General features: G+C 40.4%; 1 protein-coding gene across 1 annotated transcript in view; it reads left to right on the forward strand.

The window, feature by feature from the left end:
* Positions 1-14,519, forward strand: part of FRK (fyn related Src family tyrosine kinase) — an 81,417-nt gene extending 66,898 nt beyond the window's left edge. The window contains exons 6-8 of the mRNA XM_072141743.1: positions 6,422-6,603; positions 7,026-7,188; positions 12,891-14,519. Coding sequence (XP_071997844.1) covers positions 6,422-6,603; positions 7,026-7,188; positions 12,891-13,108 — 563 coding nt within the window. The 3' untranslated portion in view covers positions 13,109-14,519. The remainder of the gene's footprint in view (positions 1-6,421; positions 6,604-7,025; positions 7,189-12,890) is intronic.
* The last annotated feature ends 952 nt before the right edge of the window (positions 14,520-15,471 follow it).

A 15,471-nucleotide genomic window follows, 5' to 3' on the forward strand; every position in this document is an offset into this window, starting at 1 on the left:
GTCCTAATGGAGGCAGTCCCAAGAGAAACGCTACCGGATCTTTTTCTAATGTAGTGTCTAGGGTTTTCTGTAGTAGCATGTGAACCTCAGACCAGAAAGTTTGGATAAATGGACACTCCCAGAAGATGTGAAATAAAGATGCCCCAGGTCCATCGCACCTCCAGCATATGTCAGGAATAAGTGGGTTAAGTCTGTGGAGTAGCATTGGTGTATGGTACCATTGCATCAGGATTTTATACTGATTCTCTTTATAAATGGCTGACAGAGCTCCTCTGGGTGCATTCTCCCAAACTATCTTCCATACTGACTCCGGTAATGTTTTACCTAACCATTCCTCCCATTTAAGCATATATGAGTGTCTAACTGGTTCTGGGTTTGTTTGTGTCATAAGTAGAACGTATATATCTGAGATCAGACCCTTTGATGTGGAATTATTTAGACTAATCCGTTCAAATGCTGTGAGGGGTGGTATGGAGGCGGATCCCAATATTTTAAGACAAAATTGATAGATCTGGGGATAAGTATCAGTTACTGGGGTAAATTGATCGGATGCAGAACAGAGATCTGTGATAGTAAGGAGTTGTTTAGTCGTAGGGTGGGCCAGGTCTCTAATTCGGAAAATGTTCATTGGCTTCCAAAAATTAACAAAGTCTGCTCCAAGACTTTGGGGTAAGTGTGGGGTATATAAAAAGGGGGTGAGCGGTGACCTATTTGTCGCTAAAGAATAACGAATCCGACATCTGCTCCATATATCTCTGGTGAAGGCCATAGGGGCTAATAAAGATGAGTTGGGAATTTCCACCGGAGGACCCCAGATTAATGAGCTGGGATGTACCGGGGCCAACCAGAGTTTTTCAATCTCAGTCCACCTATTGTAGGCAGGTAAGGATGTCCAGGAGACTATATGCCGCAGATGTGTCGCGTAGTAATACATAGTTATGTCTGGAAGGCCAAGACCTCCTTTTGATTTTGGTGCCACCAGGACCGTTTTCGGAATTCTGTGTCTTTTAGAGTTCCACAGAAAATCTAAAAAAAGTGACTGAATCAATCGTAAAGATGTTACCGGGACTCTAACCGGAAGTGTCTCAAACAAATATAAAAATCTTGGAAGGATTGACATTTTAATTGCTGCTATTTTACCCAATAAAGATAAATATAAGGGGCGCCAACTTTGTAGCTGTTTTCTCACATCTTGTATGAGGGGAGGGAAATTTTCCTTATATAGGGAAGAGATAGTAGGGGTAAGCTTAATCCCTAGGTATTTGAGGGAGGTTGGGTGCCAGGAGTATCGAAAATTACTTTGTAAAGAATTAAGTGTAGAAGGGGGTAGATTCAGCGGTAGGGCTTCCGTTTTAGTGTGGTTAATTTTATATCCTGATACTATGCTGTAGTCCTCAATAGTAGTATGGAGATTCGGTAGAGTAACAAGAGGATCAGCGAGTGTGAGGAGTACATCATCAGCAAATAAGGCAACTTTAAATTGCTTGTCCCTCACCTTAATACCTTTAATGTCTGGGTTATTTCGAATATTTGCTGCCAGGGGTTCGATACTCAAAACATAAAGTAGGGGAGATAGGGGGCATCCCTGACGAGTCCCATTATTTATAGTTAAGGGGGCAGAGTGAGCATGAGAGAGTCGGATTTGTGCCGTTGGAGTAGCATATAGACCCTTCAGGGCTTCCACAAAGGGCCCACGCAATCCAAAGCGAGCAAGTGTTTTAAACATAAATTGCCAATTTAAGCGATCGAAAGCCTTTTCGGCATCAAGACACAGAAGCAACGCCTCCGACTTAGTTTTTTGTGTTAAGCTTATAAGATCGATAGTACGTCGTGTATTATCCCCTGCTTGTCGATATCTAACAAATCCCACTTGGTCCTTGTGGATCAGTTGTGGAAGCCATTCGCTTAGCCTATTAGCTAAAAGTTTGGTAAATATTTTTAGGTCGGCATTTAGTAGGCTTATAGGTCTATAGCTAGGACATTCTGAAGGGTCCTTGCCTGGTTTGGGAATAACTGTAATATATGAAGAGAGCATTGTCTGAGGAATCGGTTCACCTTGAAGGAATCTATTAAATAATGTGACCATGTGGGGGCCTAGGAGAGTGAGGAAGGTTTTATAATAAAGATAAGTATAGCCATCAGGGCCTGGGGCTTTACCCCCTGGTAGACCTTTTACTGTCTCCTCAACCTCCTCAATTGTTACTTCTTGGTTTAAGTGAGTCAACGCCTCTGTAGGGAGTCTAGGTAAATGGCATTGAGACAAATAGTGGTCTATTTTAGTGTTCCGCTCAGGGGAGGTAGGTATAGGAGAGGGAAGGGAGTATAGGTCTGAATAATAAGTATGGAACAGTTCAGCTACTTTCGTGGGATGGTGATGTAAGGTGCCCTGGTTATCTTTAATAGCATATGGGTTTTGGGTGGAAGTTTTCTGTTTAAGCTGATGCGCTAATAACGAGTGGGCTTTGTTACCAAATTCATAATATTTGCGCTTCGAGTATTTGATAATGCGTTCTAAATCCAGGAGATCTAATTCCCTAATTTTGGAGCGAAGAATCTGTACCCGTCTAAGTAGGGAGGGGGTTGGATGTGCGGCCATCTCCCTTTCAGCCAGTCTAAGGTTTTGCTTATATCTGGAGTAATGTAGTATTCTATCCCTCTTCAACTTAGTGGCCAGGGATATAGCCTCTCCCCTAAAAACTGCTTTATGAGCCTCCCATAGAATTGGGACAGAGGGTGCTGAGGGCGTATTTTCTTTGAAATAATTAGCAAGGACCGTCCGTAGGGATTCCCTCGAGAGAGGAGAAGTAAGGAGCGTTTCATTTAAGCGCCAATGGGGGGACCTGGCAGGGGTATCTTCAACTTGTAAGTCTAAATGGATCGGTGCATGGTCCGACCATGTGATATGGCCTACAGTCGCCTCAGCTAAAGTACGTAAAGCTGGGTAGTTCCCAAAAAAATAGTCAATGCGTGTATGTGTTCTGTGGAGGGGAGAATAGTATGTGAATTCTTTAGCCGTTGGGTTATTCACCCGCCACAGATCATACAGTGAGTGTCTACGAATTATGCGGCGGAGGCCTAAAGCTAGAACCTTTGCTGCCTGGGGTGCTGAACGGGGGGGTAAGGTGAGTCGGTCCATATGTTCTGAGAACGTGGCATTAAAGTCTCCCCCTATTATTAAGAGTTCATTTTGGGTTGAGGACAATTTCGAAAGAACCTTGTTTAGGAACGGAAGTTGTCGTGAATTAGGGACATATACATTACATAATATCATGTTAATGCCTAGGATAGAGCCCTTGAGAATAATGTAGCGGCCATCTGGATCAGCTTCTACCCCAGCTAGTTGGAATGGGCAATGTCGGGATATGAGAATAGCTACTCCCGATTTCTTAGTTGGGGCATTTGCTAGGAACGCTGTTGGATACCAGTGCTTAGCAAAATGAAAAGACCCTGCAGCCGTGTAATGAGTTTCCTGAAGGAATGCAATGTCTGCCTTTGCCTGGCGCAACTCTTTCAGTACAAGCCTCCTTTTAACATCAGAGTTTAAACCTTTAGTATTTAGTGAGAGCAATTTAACCATAATCAATATGTATCAACCATTCGTCTATATTGGAAATTTGTATGGCTGGCAGAAACTCGGCCTGTGGGCCTCCCGGGGGAACCCGGCCGTATTCTGTTCCTGCCCTAGGTTTAAAACCTGTGGAAGACAACTTATATAGGGATCCATGGGATAACCTGTTAAACAACATAAAACACATAAACCAGAAAACCAATAAGAAAAAAAAGGCAATTTGAAATAGCGAGGTTAGCCTATAGCTGGTCTCGCCGTAAATCTTCCAGGATGTAGTCCATTCCATCTGCGAGGGCATCAGCTCCATAAACAAGGAGCGAGGGCAATCAGGAAGATTTACTATGGGGGAGAACATGTACTTATCCACCGTCGTGACTCAAAAGTAAAATACAGGAGTCACAGCGTGCCCTAGAGCGATAGTGTAGGGTCCATGTGTATCAGTCACAGGGGCTTAGTAATGGGAAGTGAGCAGGTGACTGGGACAAAAATACCGGCTTGTAGCCAGTCAGTTGGCTGATGGTAGGGGAGGCGGGGGGAGGGTTTTAGAGATGTGATAAACGAAGGGACCACATAGGCGATCCAGGTTATAGTGTAGGGACAGAGAAGGGCAAGGGGAGGTAGCAGCAATACTCATCTTCCGGACGAGGATCTGCGATCAGGTTCAGGGGCTCTTTGACGCTTCTTCAATTGGTGAACTGGTTGCCAGGTAGAGGGTAGATCCACCGGGGCAGGTTGTTGGGGCCAGTCAGGTAGGACCGGAAGAGTAAGCTGAAACGTATCACAAAAAGTGGGTAGGTCCTCTGGAAAGCGTAGAGTAGCCGAGCGACCATCTTTTCTGGCTGTTAAACTGAAGGGAAATCCCCAACGGTAGGGTATACCTTGATCTCTCAACAAGTCGAGTAGGGGTCTCAGAGCGCGACGTTGCTGAAGAGTAATCCACGAAAGATCTTGGTAAAGTTGAAGGCGGGCTCCCATAAAAGTTACCGATTTCTGCAGTCGAGATCTTTTCATGATTTCCTCCTTGAGCACATAATCGGTGATGTGGCATATAACATCTCGAGGAGGACCAGAGGTTTTTGGGCGGAGGGCTCTATGAGCTCGGTCCATCTTGATTATGGTATCCACCGGTCTGTCTAAGATTGTGTTAAATAGTTGTTGCAGGTATCCTTGCACGTTTTCTTCGCCTTGTTGTTCTGGGATGCCTCGAACTCTAATGTTATGTCTCCGTCCTCTATTATCGAGGTCTTCAATATGACGTCTCAGGTCTCTGATAGTTGAGGCCTGTGTTGACATTTGTTGTTGTAGAGTCGACACTACCGCTCTGGCTGCATTATGGTCATCTTCTAACACATCAACTCTGTGCGCCACTTGTTGTACATCTCTGTGCACTGCAGCGATTTCCTGTCTACAAGTCTCCTTGACTTCATCGATCAGTTCTCTAAAATCCTGCTTGGTAGGCAGTTGTTGAATGTAAAGCCAAAGCGGATCATGGAGAGGCGGCGAGGGCTGTGGAGGAGCTGAAGTATGGTGGTGCGGAGATGCCGAAGGAGTTATCATTAAATGGGGAGCTCTCCGGTCTTCCTGAGTCAGTGTTGGCGAGCTTATCTGCTTTAGTGTGTTTTTCAATCAGTGTGTATTGTAAAAAAGATTTTAATAGGTCTCTTCCAATGGCCAATACACATTGGAGTATTTGAGGAAACTTTGCTCTTTTAATTAAAAGGTCAAACCAATAAAGAATAATTGTTGCTGAAAAGCCCTTTTAATTATATCACAATTACACAAGGACTGCAGTGCAGCAAGTTCAAAGTCTCTTTACCTTGAAAAATGTGGATGCATTTGTTCCTGGTTGAAATTGTATTGCTCTGTACTAGACAAGGATGTGAAATATTGCAGTTTCAGGAAAGAAAAGTTGGAGAAATGTAATGAATTTCTTTGGCAATAACGAAACTTTGGCTATTAGCAGAATAACAATTACTTACAGCTCAAATGAAAGGCACTATACCAATAATAAAAACACCCGATTGCTTGTCATGAGTTACTTATTGTCACTTTTATGGTTAGATCTGATCCCTTGAACGTAAATTGATCTGTGCACTGTAAAGAGCAATGTTCCATGAATTCAGTATTTTATCTTTATATATACAGATACCTACACACACATATATATGGTGTTAAACCCAAGCTCATCCATATATATATATATATATATATATATATATATATATATATATATATATATATATATATATATATATACAGGCTGTCCCCTACTTAAGAACACTCGACTTACAGACGACCCCTAGTTACAAACGTAACTCTGGATGTTGGTCATTTACTGTACTTTAGTTCCAGGCTACAATAAACAACTATAACAGTTATTAAAGGTGTCTGTAATGAAGATTTATTGTTTATCCTGGTACTTATGACAATCCAACATTTTTAAAATCTAATTGTCACAGAGACCAAAAAAATTGGTCTGGAGCTACAATTATAAAATATACAGTGCTGACTTACATACAAATTCTACAGAAAACTACAGAACCTATCTTGTACGTAACCCGGGGACTGCCTGTGTATATATATATATATATATATATATATATATATATATATATATATATATATGTATAATGAGGGTGGGTTATTCACTTTAAGGCTCAATGAATATGTCTGATAATTTTGCACATATATTTTACAATTTTATTTACAATTACACAGCTATATTCATGGATCCATGTGTGGATACATGTGATTTTTTTATTTAAAAACTTAAAATGAACTTCAAAAGTTCTTATTTCTCAGTGGCATACAAAGTACTAATGAATTGTTTACTTATTGAATACTTCATTTCAGCTGACAATGGTGCAACAATCAAGGTTCCTCAACAGATAGACATAGGTGCGCAAGTGGCATCTGGAATGGCATATTTGGAAAGACAAAACTTTATCCACCGAGATTTAGCTGCTAGAAATGTGCTTGTTGGGGAAAATGGAGTATATAAAGTGGCCGATTTTGGACTAGCCAGGGTTTTTAAGGTAAAGCTTTAACTAGTGAGATATTCTGTTTCTTTATAGAAGATTTAACAATTATTTTATCTGTAAAATATTAAAAAGTACCTAAGATCATTTTCAAATGCGTATTCATTCCATAAGCATATTCTGTACACCCTTAGGGCTCATTTACATGGCCATACTAGGGGCTGTGATCTGGTGCAAATCATCTGACCATAGACCTCTATAGGTAATGGTGCGGTGCACATTGAGTCATGGCAGCTCGTCTACCTATGGAGGGAGGAGTGGTGAAGAGCACCCACCCCTCCCACTTCCTCCTACCAGCCCTGTGCTCGCAGATGATCCGGTCTGGGCGAGCACACAGCCATGTGAATGAGGCCTTAATTAGCTAGATACATTGTGGAAATACCAAACTTCATAACCTGCTTTTCTAATTACTTTTTAAGGAGGAGGATGATGTTTACCATGCCACAAAAGATACAAAGCTTCCTTTAAAATGGACCGCACCAGAAGCAGCCCGAAGTAACAAATTCAGTGTTAAGTCTGATGTTTGGTCATTTGGTGTTCTCCTCTATGAAATAGCAACATATGGAAAGATGCCATACCCCGGTAAATGTGTCTTTCATGCCAACACTATATTGGAAAGAAACTTATGCTTCATATTTTTATGTAGTTTGTTTGTTTTTCTGATTTGTTTTTTAATTAGATTTTATCTGAAAACTTTTGTTGAAAAAGGTTGAATGTCATCAAGGAGAAACTATATTTGTTATTTGTAGTGTGTTTATGCAAGCTGAATACTGCCAGCAATACATATATGTTGCCTGCAGGGAATATACCGCACATATAAATATATACCAGCTTTAAAGATACCACTGGTATGGGAAGGATGCCAGACTCCAGGGATAGTGGACCCACTGGACCACTGGGGGCGATGACGTAAGCCAACACCTGGGACCGTAGTCTAAGTGGCACCCAGTTTTCACCACAGCCCGCCCCAAAGCAGGTTGGACTTACTGCGGCATGGTGCCACCAGGTTGTTTCACAGGTGCAACTTTGCCCGCAGTGGCAACCATTGCGAGGTACACAGACATCAGGCAGAATCTTAGTCAGGGATAGGCAGAGGTCAGGACAGGCAGCACAGGATCAGAGTCGGGGACGTAGCAACAGGTGAAGGTAGGCAGCAGAGGTGTGTAGTAAGGAACAGAACAGATGTCACAACGGGAAATCACAATAAATGCAAGGGACATGGGAACAAAGCTTTTTCTAAGGTTGTGAGGCACAAAGATCCGACAGGGAACATAGGAAGGGGCTGGGAATTTAACAGGAAGGGCAACTGGCCAGCGCCAATTACCGGTGAGCTGGCCCTTTAAATCTAACAGAGCCGGCGTGTGCGCGCACTAGGCAGCGGGAGCGTGTTGGATCCCAGCTGGATCCCGCCGAGGTAAGTAGCGCGGTGAGCGCAGTAGGGCAGACGGAGGTACACAGGTGCACCTGAGACCCATCTTCTTCCCGGTGCATGTAAGTGCTTGACTTGCGACACAATTTTAAAGTTAAATCCCGCGGTTTGTCCAAATCTGACGGATTGTCCGACGGCCTGCCCTCTGATTTGTGTTGCATGAAAGCCGTCCCGAATGAACCAAAATCCGATTGCGTGCGACACAATGCCCTTCTTAATGTCCTGTCCCACGATTCCCGAAAAGTCGGAAAACCTGACCGAAATGCAGCCACGGGACCCTTAGTAAATAAGCAATTTATTATACCTCTCACAGTTGACCACATCGTACTGTAATATATTAAACAATGCACTTTGATTCCTAATATAATGATATAAACACAATATTTGGTCTGAATAATTAATATTTTACTCACTGAAATAACACACCCTTAACACATTAGTAACTTTTTTATTTCATTATAAATCATTTTAAATAAATACATACAAGTACATATTCTTATTCTACAGTAATTTTTATTTTTAACGAGTTATGCCACTGTCTCTCTCATACTGTTGGAGGGCCGGACTAAAGTTTTAAAATAAATTGGCTTCTCCCCACATTAATTACCAGACTGACCTTCATAATTAATTATTTTCTATGCCCCCACCATTATTTCCTATCCTGCCCCTCATAATTAATTATTTCCTATACCCCCACCATTAATTATTTCCTATGCTGCCCCCCACCATTAATTGTTTCCTATGCTGCCTCCACCATTAATTATTTCCTATGCTGCCCCCACCATTAATTATTTCCTATGCTGCCCCCCACCATTAATCATTTCCTATGCTGCCCCCCACCATTAATCATTTCATATGCTGCCCCCCACCATTAATTATTTTATATGCTTCCCCTCATAATTAATTATTTCCTATGCTGCCCCTCATAATTAATTATTTTCTATGCTGCCCCTCATAATTAATTATGTCATACTGTATATTGGGCCCCAGGCCGCTACAATCTTTTTACTGCCCTTTTTAATAAAAAATAAAAACCCTGTACTCACCTAAGTCTCCCGCCGCTGCGTGATGACGTCATCGCGTGGCCGCGCATCCTAGTTCATCGAGCGATGTGCGCCGGGGTTGTCTTCCGGCCACATCACTCCAATAATAGTGCTCGAGTGGCCGTTTCTGGCCGCATCAAGCACTATACTGTGACTGGCAGGAGCTTCCTGTCTGGACCGAAGGAGGCTCCTGCCCGACTGTAGAAGGCCACGGGAGCCCAGTGCTGGCTTGCCAAGCATCTGGAGCCGGATCTAAATGGGGCCGGATCTAAATTATGACTTACCACCTGGGTACTGGCTAACATGCAGTTTCTCATGAGTTTCTACTGCACCACTCTTGTAATCCATTATACGTGCAAAAAGATGCACATACGATTGATTCTTGTCAATTGTATGTTCAGGTCATGGTGTTGCCTGTGCTGATGCCACCTTTTCCCTTAGTGACTCGCAATTTGAGTTTAGTTTCTCATACAGTTTTTACATGTCTAATTTCACTGTACTTAAAGGAATTCTACCACCAAAATGAAGCATAATAAAACAGGTACACTTACTCATAGATCCAGGCACTGTGACTGTTGACTATTTGTTATCCACGACAACCTTCTTTCCAAAATTACTTTTGAAGATTTATCTAATAAGTCAGAAGTGCTACAAGGGTATTACCTGAGCACCTCTGTTCTCTAGCTTTAAAGGTTGGCATACGAGGTGAGAGAAAGGGAGCAGGTTAAGGGTGATAAATGCTATGGCAAAGTGTAACAGCCTGTGAAGACAGAGCATGATGGTGCTCAGTTAATAAGCATAATCTTAAAATAAGAAGAAGGAAGGAGGTCATGGATATCTATTATAAGAACAGTCACGATGCTTGATTTTGGTTGTGGATATCCTTTCATTTCTGGTTAACAGCACACTTTTCCATTCTTGGCATGACTCTATAGCCATGGATGGTGGGATTGCATCCAGGATGGAGAGATTAGCAAGTATTTTAGTTAACAGCCAATATTACACAAGAAAAGCTTGTTATTACTTAATAACTGTAATTACATGGCCATTGTGTGAGCAAAGGCTGTTAACAGATTTCTTCTCTGCATTTTATGATTCCTCTATTCAGTGTGTATACCACCCAAACAAAGTCTGAAAAAGAATGATACACTTGCAATCTTTTTGTAATATCACTTCATTTGGAGTTTTATTCCAAATGCCAAGTACATTGCATAAACTAATAAATGGTGTTGCTAGGAGGTACTATTGGTCTCACAGAAACCAAGTTTACATGAAATAAAATATTAAAAAAGATATGGTTTTCTGAATGTGGCAACTAAAAAATGGAAGTGCAAAAAATTAAAAGAGCATTGAACATTGGGTAGCGATGATATCCAACTCAGGTCGGTCATTTACACAGATCTGTAACATTATGCTGGTGACACATTGTTACAGATCCATAGCAAAACTGCCAAATACTGCAATACAATGGTATTCTAGTATACAGTAGGAATGGTCAGACCTCCTAGGGCAGTGATGGTGAACCTTTTAGAGACTGTGTCCCCAAACTGCAATGCAAAACCTACCTACTCATCTCAAAGTGCTAACAAGGCACTAGAACCTAGGTTTTAATAAAGATATAACAAAAAATATACTGCATCCTAAAAGAAAGACACAATAGCAGAGCTTAAAAGATTTTATTTGGCATGCTTTGGAACAATTTAAAGAAATCTGGCATTGTGGCCTCTTTGAACCTAAAAGTTCAAATCATGCCCCTTTCCCTAGAACTGATATAAAAATATATGGGTATTGCCGGTTCCCAAATATCCAGATCTAAAACCAATTATTCCATATCAGAAAATACAAAACTTATAAAAAGTTATAAATGGCAGCAACAAAAACGCCATCTCATCCTGCAAAAAAAGAAAAGATACCTTACATCTCCATACGCCATAGTCACAGAATATGGTGAAATTAAGATTTTTTTTCCCATGCAAAGGGTTTTTATATTGTTATATATTAAAACATATGAAACATATTAAACATGAAATATTTAATACCATAACTAGGAAGTACAATGTGTTACACGGAAAACAAGCCCTCATGCAGCTCTGTGCATGGAAAAATAAAAAAAAGTTATAGACACATCATATTACATCGTCTATACAGGCAGTCCCCGGGTTACATACAAGATAGGGTCTGTAGGTTTGTTCTCAAGTTGAATTTGTATGTAAGTCGGAACTGTATATTTTATCATTGTAATCCCAGCCAGAACTTTTTTGGTCTCTGTGACAATTGGATCTTAAAAATGTTGGGTTGTCATAAGAATCAGGATTAACAATAAAGCTTCATTACAGACACCTGTGATAACTGTTACAGACACCTGTGTAACTGTAGCCTAGGACTAAAGTACAATAAATTACCAATATCCAGTGGTCCGTTTGTAACTAGGGGTCGTATGTAAGTCGAGTGTTCTTAAGTAGGGGACCGCCTGTGCTATTGATTAACAAAGGATCAACAAGTCTTATGTAATTCAGAAAAATTAATGACAACATGCTATCTATGACATAAGTTTTAAATAAAAAATAAACACCAAAAGAGTCAACAACATGTAGTTAGAGGCACTCCGAAAAGCTGCCATCAAATAATTACAACTCATCTAGCAACAGATAAGGACCCAATCACCTGCATGCACATGGATGAAACATAAAAAGGGACACTTTAAAAAAAAAATTAAAAAGAGGACTGTGCCCTGAGACATCCTCATAGTTCACAAGAGGAACACACTTAATGCACCAGATACATTGGGGGATTTATAATTAACTGGTGCATGGTGCACCAGTGTATGTTGCAATCCCCGACCCAGCGCCCAGCCTTCCACACCCACTTGCCATGTAAGTGGGAGTGTTCATTTTATAATCCACAGGATTACAATGCTGAATGGGGGGTCATTTTATAATTCTCAGGAGCCACTGACTCATTTCAACATTATCATGCACAGCAACTCATTTTGGTTTGTGGGGCTAGATGTACCTTTAATGCTTAACTTTTTTCATTGAAAATATGCCTTTACTCAGGACAAGCATGTAGGCACCTATTTTATCCTCAACAGCATTGTGCACTGATCATGAAGCACAAACATAGTTTGAAGATTCCTGATTGCTTGATGGACTGTCTGTTTAACATGGCTACTTTATCTGTTAAATGTAGTTTTCTCTCAAATACTATGCAAAGGAGAAAATACTATAGAAATAATTTTAAAAAGTTTTTAACTGTTGTAGCTAAAAATCAACATTTATTTGAGAACATTTTTATCTCTGATTTGCAAATGAATGACAATAATAGTAAAAGTGTAAGTGAAAAGAATAAATCAAAAATTCCAGAGTGTTGATTGCCTATAAGGAGGAAACGTTAAGCATTGTTGTCCTTTGTCTGAGTGTTATTAACTGGTGGCTCATAAAACATCCTGAGCGAAGCTAAAAGAGCAGACAATGATGAGATCACATTTTCATTTAATTGAAATGATCCATCTATTATTAAAATAAAGCAAAGCATTCCTTACATCTTGCCGTAAATTGTACTTTCATTTGAAATTCTTTAATAAGAAACCCAGCATGCGGAGAGCAATTACAAGTATGGTTTACCTGCAGTTTCACTAGCTGAGCAATTTCATGTTTTTTAATTGCTGATCAAGGTCTCTTTACTTTAACTGAAAAGACAAGGTCATCATGTGCTTTAAAGAATCCCACAGCGAGCATTGATGGAAATTATTCCCTTATGTAAATTTTAAAATTACATGGATTATTTTTAACCTTTTTTATTCTCTTGTGCAGGCTTGACTGGAAGGCAGGCACTAGAAAAACTTGAACAAGGTTATAGGATGCCTAAACCATACAGCTGTCCCCAGGACTTATATAACATCATGATGGATTGTTGGAATGCAAACTCTGAGGATCGACCAACCTTCGAGACCTTACAGTGGAGACTTGAGGATTATTTTGATACAGAATCCTCATCTTATCTTGATGCAAACACATTTGCAAATGGATAGAATCTATAATCTGAAGGAAATCCATGAGATTTGATTCTTATGTTTTTAGTACAACTTAGTGACTCATAGTAATAAAGGACGGAAAATATTATTGAAGCACAATCCGAATCAGCATCATTTCAACTAATCACTACTATATGAAGAAATGATTCACGTGACGATAAAAGTTTTATGTGAAAACCAAGCAGTTCCATGTGACATAAGCACTCCACAGGCATACTTTAGGCACTCAGAGTGTTAAAGAAAATATATGGTGCCCTAAATAATCTCAACAGAGCTGGTCTCAGTACATAGAACATGCACTTAATTCTTATATTCCATTATTAATGAAACTCTTAACTTTTTATGTTTTTGCTAATTATTTATATTCAGCAGTACAAAGAATATCTGAATCTGAAATGATTTTTTAAACAATCTAAAGCTGGCCATATGCATTATTCAAATATTGGTTAAACCTGTCTATATATTAGGATACTCCAATTTTCTCTCAATGGCACATATGTAATTGCTGGAGGTGTGCAACGTAATATTGCATCTTTATGGTGGTGCTGAGATGAGCTGTTGGTTCAGCAAATTACATGCATTAGTTGCACTGGATTTTACTTATCATGGTTGTGCAAAGAGTTACACACTGAGAAATGAGATACTTGATAGTGCTTAGACACTGTGGTGCCAGTTAACCAGGGATTTGTAGTCTAAGGTATCTTCTGTTTAGCAGCCTCAAGTTACATTAAAAGATGGAGGCTATGCTGACTGGATTCTCAGTCTGCAGTCCCAAGGAGATCTACCAGACGGCATTTAGTGGGCTGGGCTAAAGGGAAACTCAAAATAGATCTGGCTTGGTAACAGGTAGAGGAATATCAGGTACAGAACTTGTATTGTAAGAATGGTTGAGAAGGTCAGGCTGGGGTTATAGGGCATGAGAAGAACCACAGTTCTCTCTAAAATATGTGGCCAGTTTTAAAGCCTGATTTTTAATATTCTTTATATTAATATATTCTGTGAGTTGTAGATTTTTCATAAATCTTCAGTTTGACGGCGTTTTTAATATGTACAACATTTCTTGTTTAGATTGTCAAATACAGAAATGCTGAATACAAAAAATGCTAAAATTTAGTTAAAGTTATCTTTTTCTGTTTCATTGTTGATTTGACCTTTACAGTTATACAGGATCAAACTCTACAACCTTGGAGTATTCCAGAAAGAAAAGCTTCAACTGAAAATTGATGGCACTCAAAGTTCAAAGGCTTTGCCAAAATGTTCTTATTAAATGAATCTTTGATGGATATTTGGCTATAAATGCTGATGTTAGCCTACTAAGGCTGCATCTGCCAGTTAAAAATTATTTTGTATATAAAAAGAATCATAAATGAATGTGCTTAATAAAACAAAATAAAAACTCCATATTAGAGCATTTGGCTATGTAGTTACTAATTGGGGGTAAAAAATTCTTCATGTTATCGACTTTATTATTAGCATGAGTGTTAGGGTAATATTATCACTGGATGCTACGTCTTTGAACTGTGCTTTCACTTGCCACAAATTCTAGGCATTTGAATTGTGTCCCCCCTCAGCCTGTCAACTGAGGCTGAGGAAAAAGGAAGTGCAGGGAGACAGAGCTGAGTAAATGCAAACTCTGCATCTGTAGCTAAACCTGGTGATGGGTGATGGATTAACACTAGAGATGAGCGAGCACTAAAATGCTCGGGTACTCGTTATTCGAGACGAACTTTTCCCGATGCTCGAGTGCTCGTCTCGAATAACGAGCCCCATTGAAGCCAATGGGAGACTCGAGCATTTTTCAAGGGGACCAAGGCTCTGCACAGGGAAGCTTGGCCAAACACCTGGGAACCTCAGAAAAGGATGGAAACACCACGGAAATGGACAGGAAACAGCAGGGGCAGCATGCATGGATGCCTCTGAGGCTGCTTAATCGCACCATTATGCCAAAATTATGGGCAACAGCATGGCCATGACTGAGTGACAGAATGAAGCTAGATAGCATCTAAAACATCCAATAATTGACCCTGACACTATAGGGGACTTCATGCAGAGGCAGCGGCAGCAACGGCAGGCTAGAGAGTGGCATGGCGACATACCCTAAATGGACTCAGGCTTCAAACCAATGGGTGGCAGAGAGGAACCAAAGGAGGTGAGCAAGAAGCGCTCAAATAATATCGGTACATGATAAAAGTTTGCCAGTATATTTTGTGGATTACACAGCAGGGTGGCGACAAAGTTAACATGGAAGCCATGAAAACAACCCAAAATTCTGCCTGACACAGCTCGTTTGATAAGGGGACCATGTATGGAGGCAGTGAACTAGTAGTAGATTAAAGGTGCTGCAGTTAAAACTATGTTAG

The sequence above is a fragment of the Engystomops pustulosus genome, chromosome 3 (assembly GCF_040894005.1).
Source record: "Engystomops pustulosus chromosome 3, aEngPut4.maternal, whole genome shotgun sequence".
Lineage (NCBI taxonomy): Eukaryota > Metazoa > Chordata > Amphibia > Anura > Leptodactylidae > Engystomops > Engystomops pustulosus.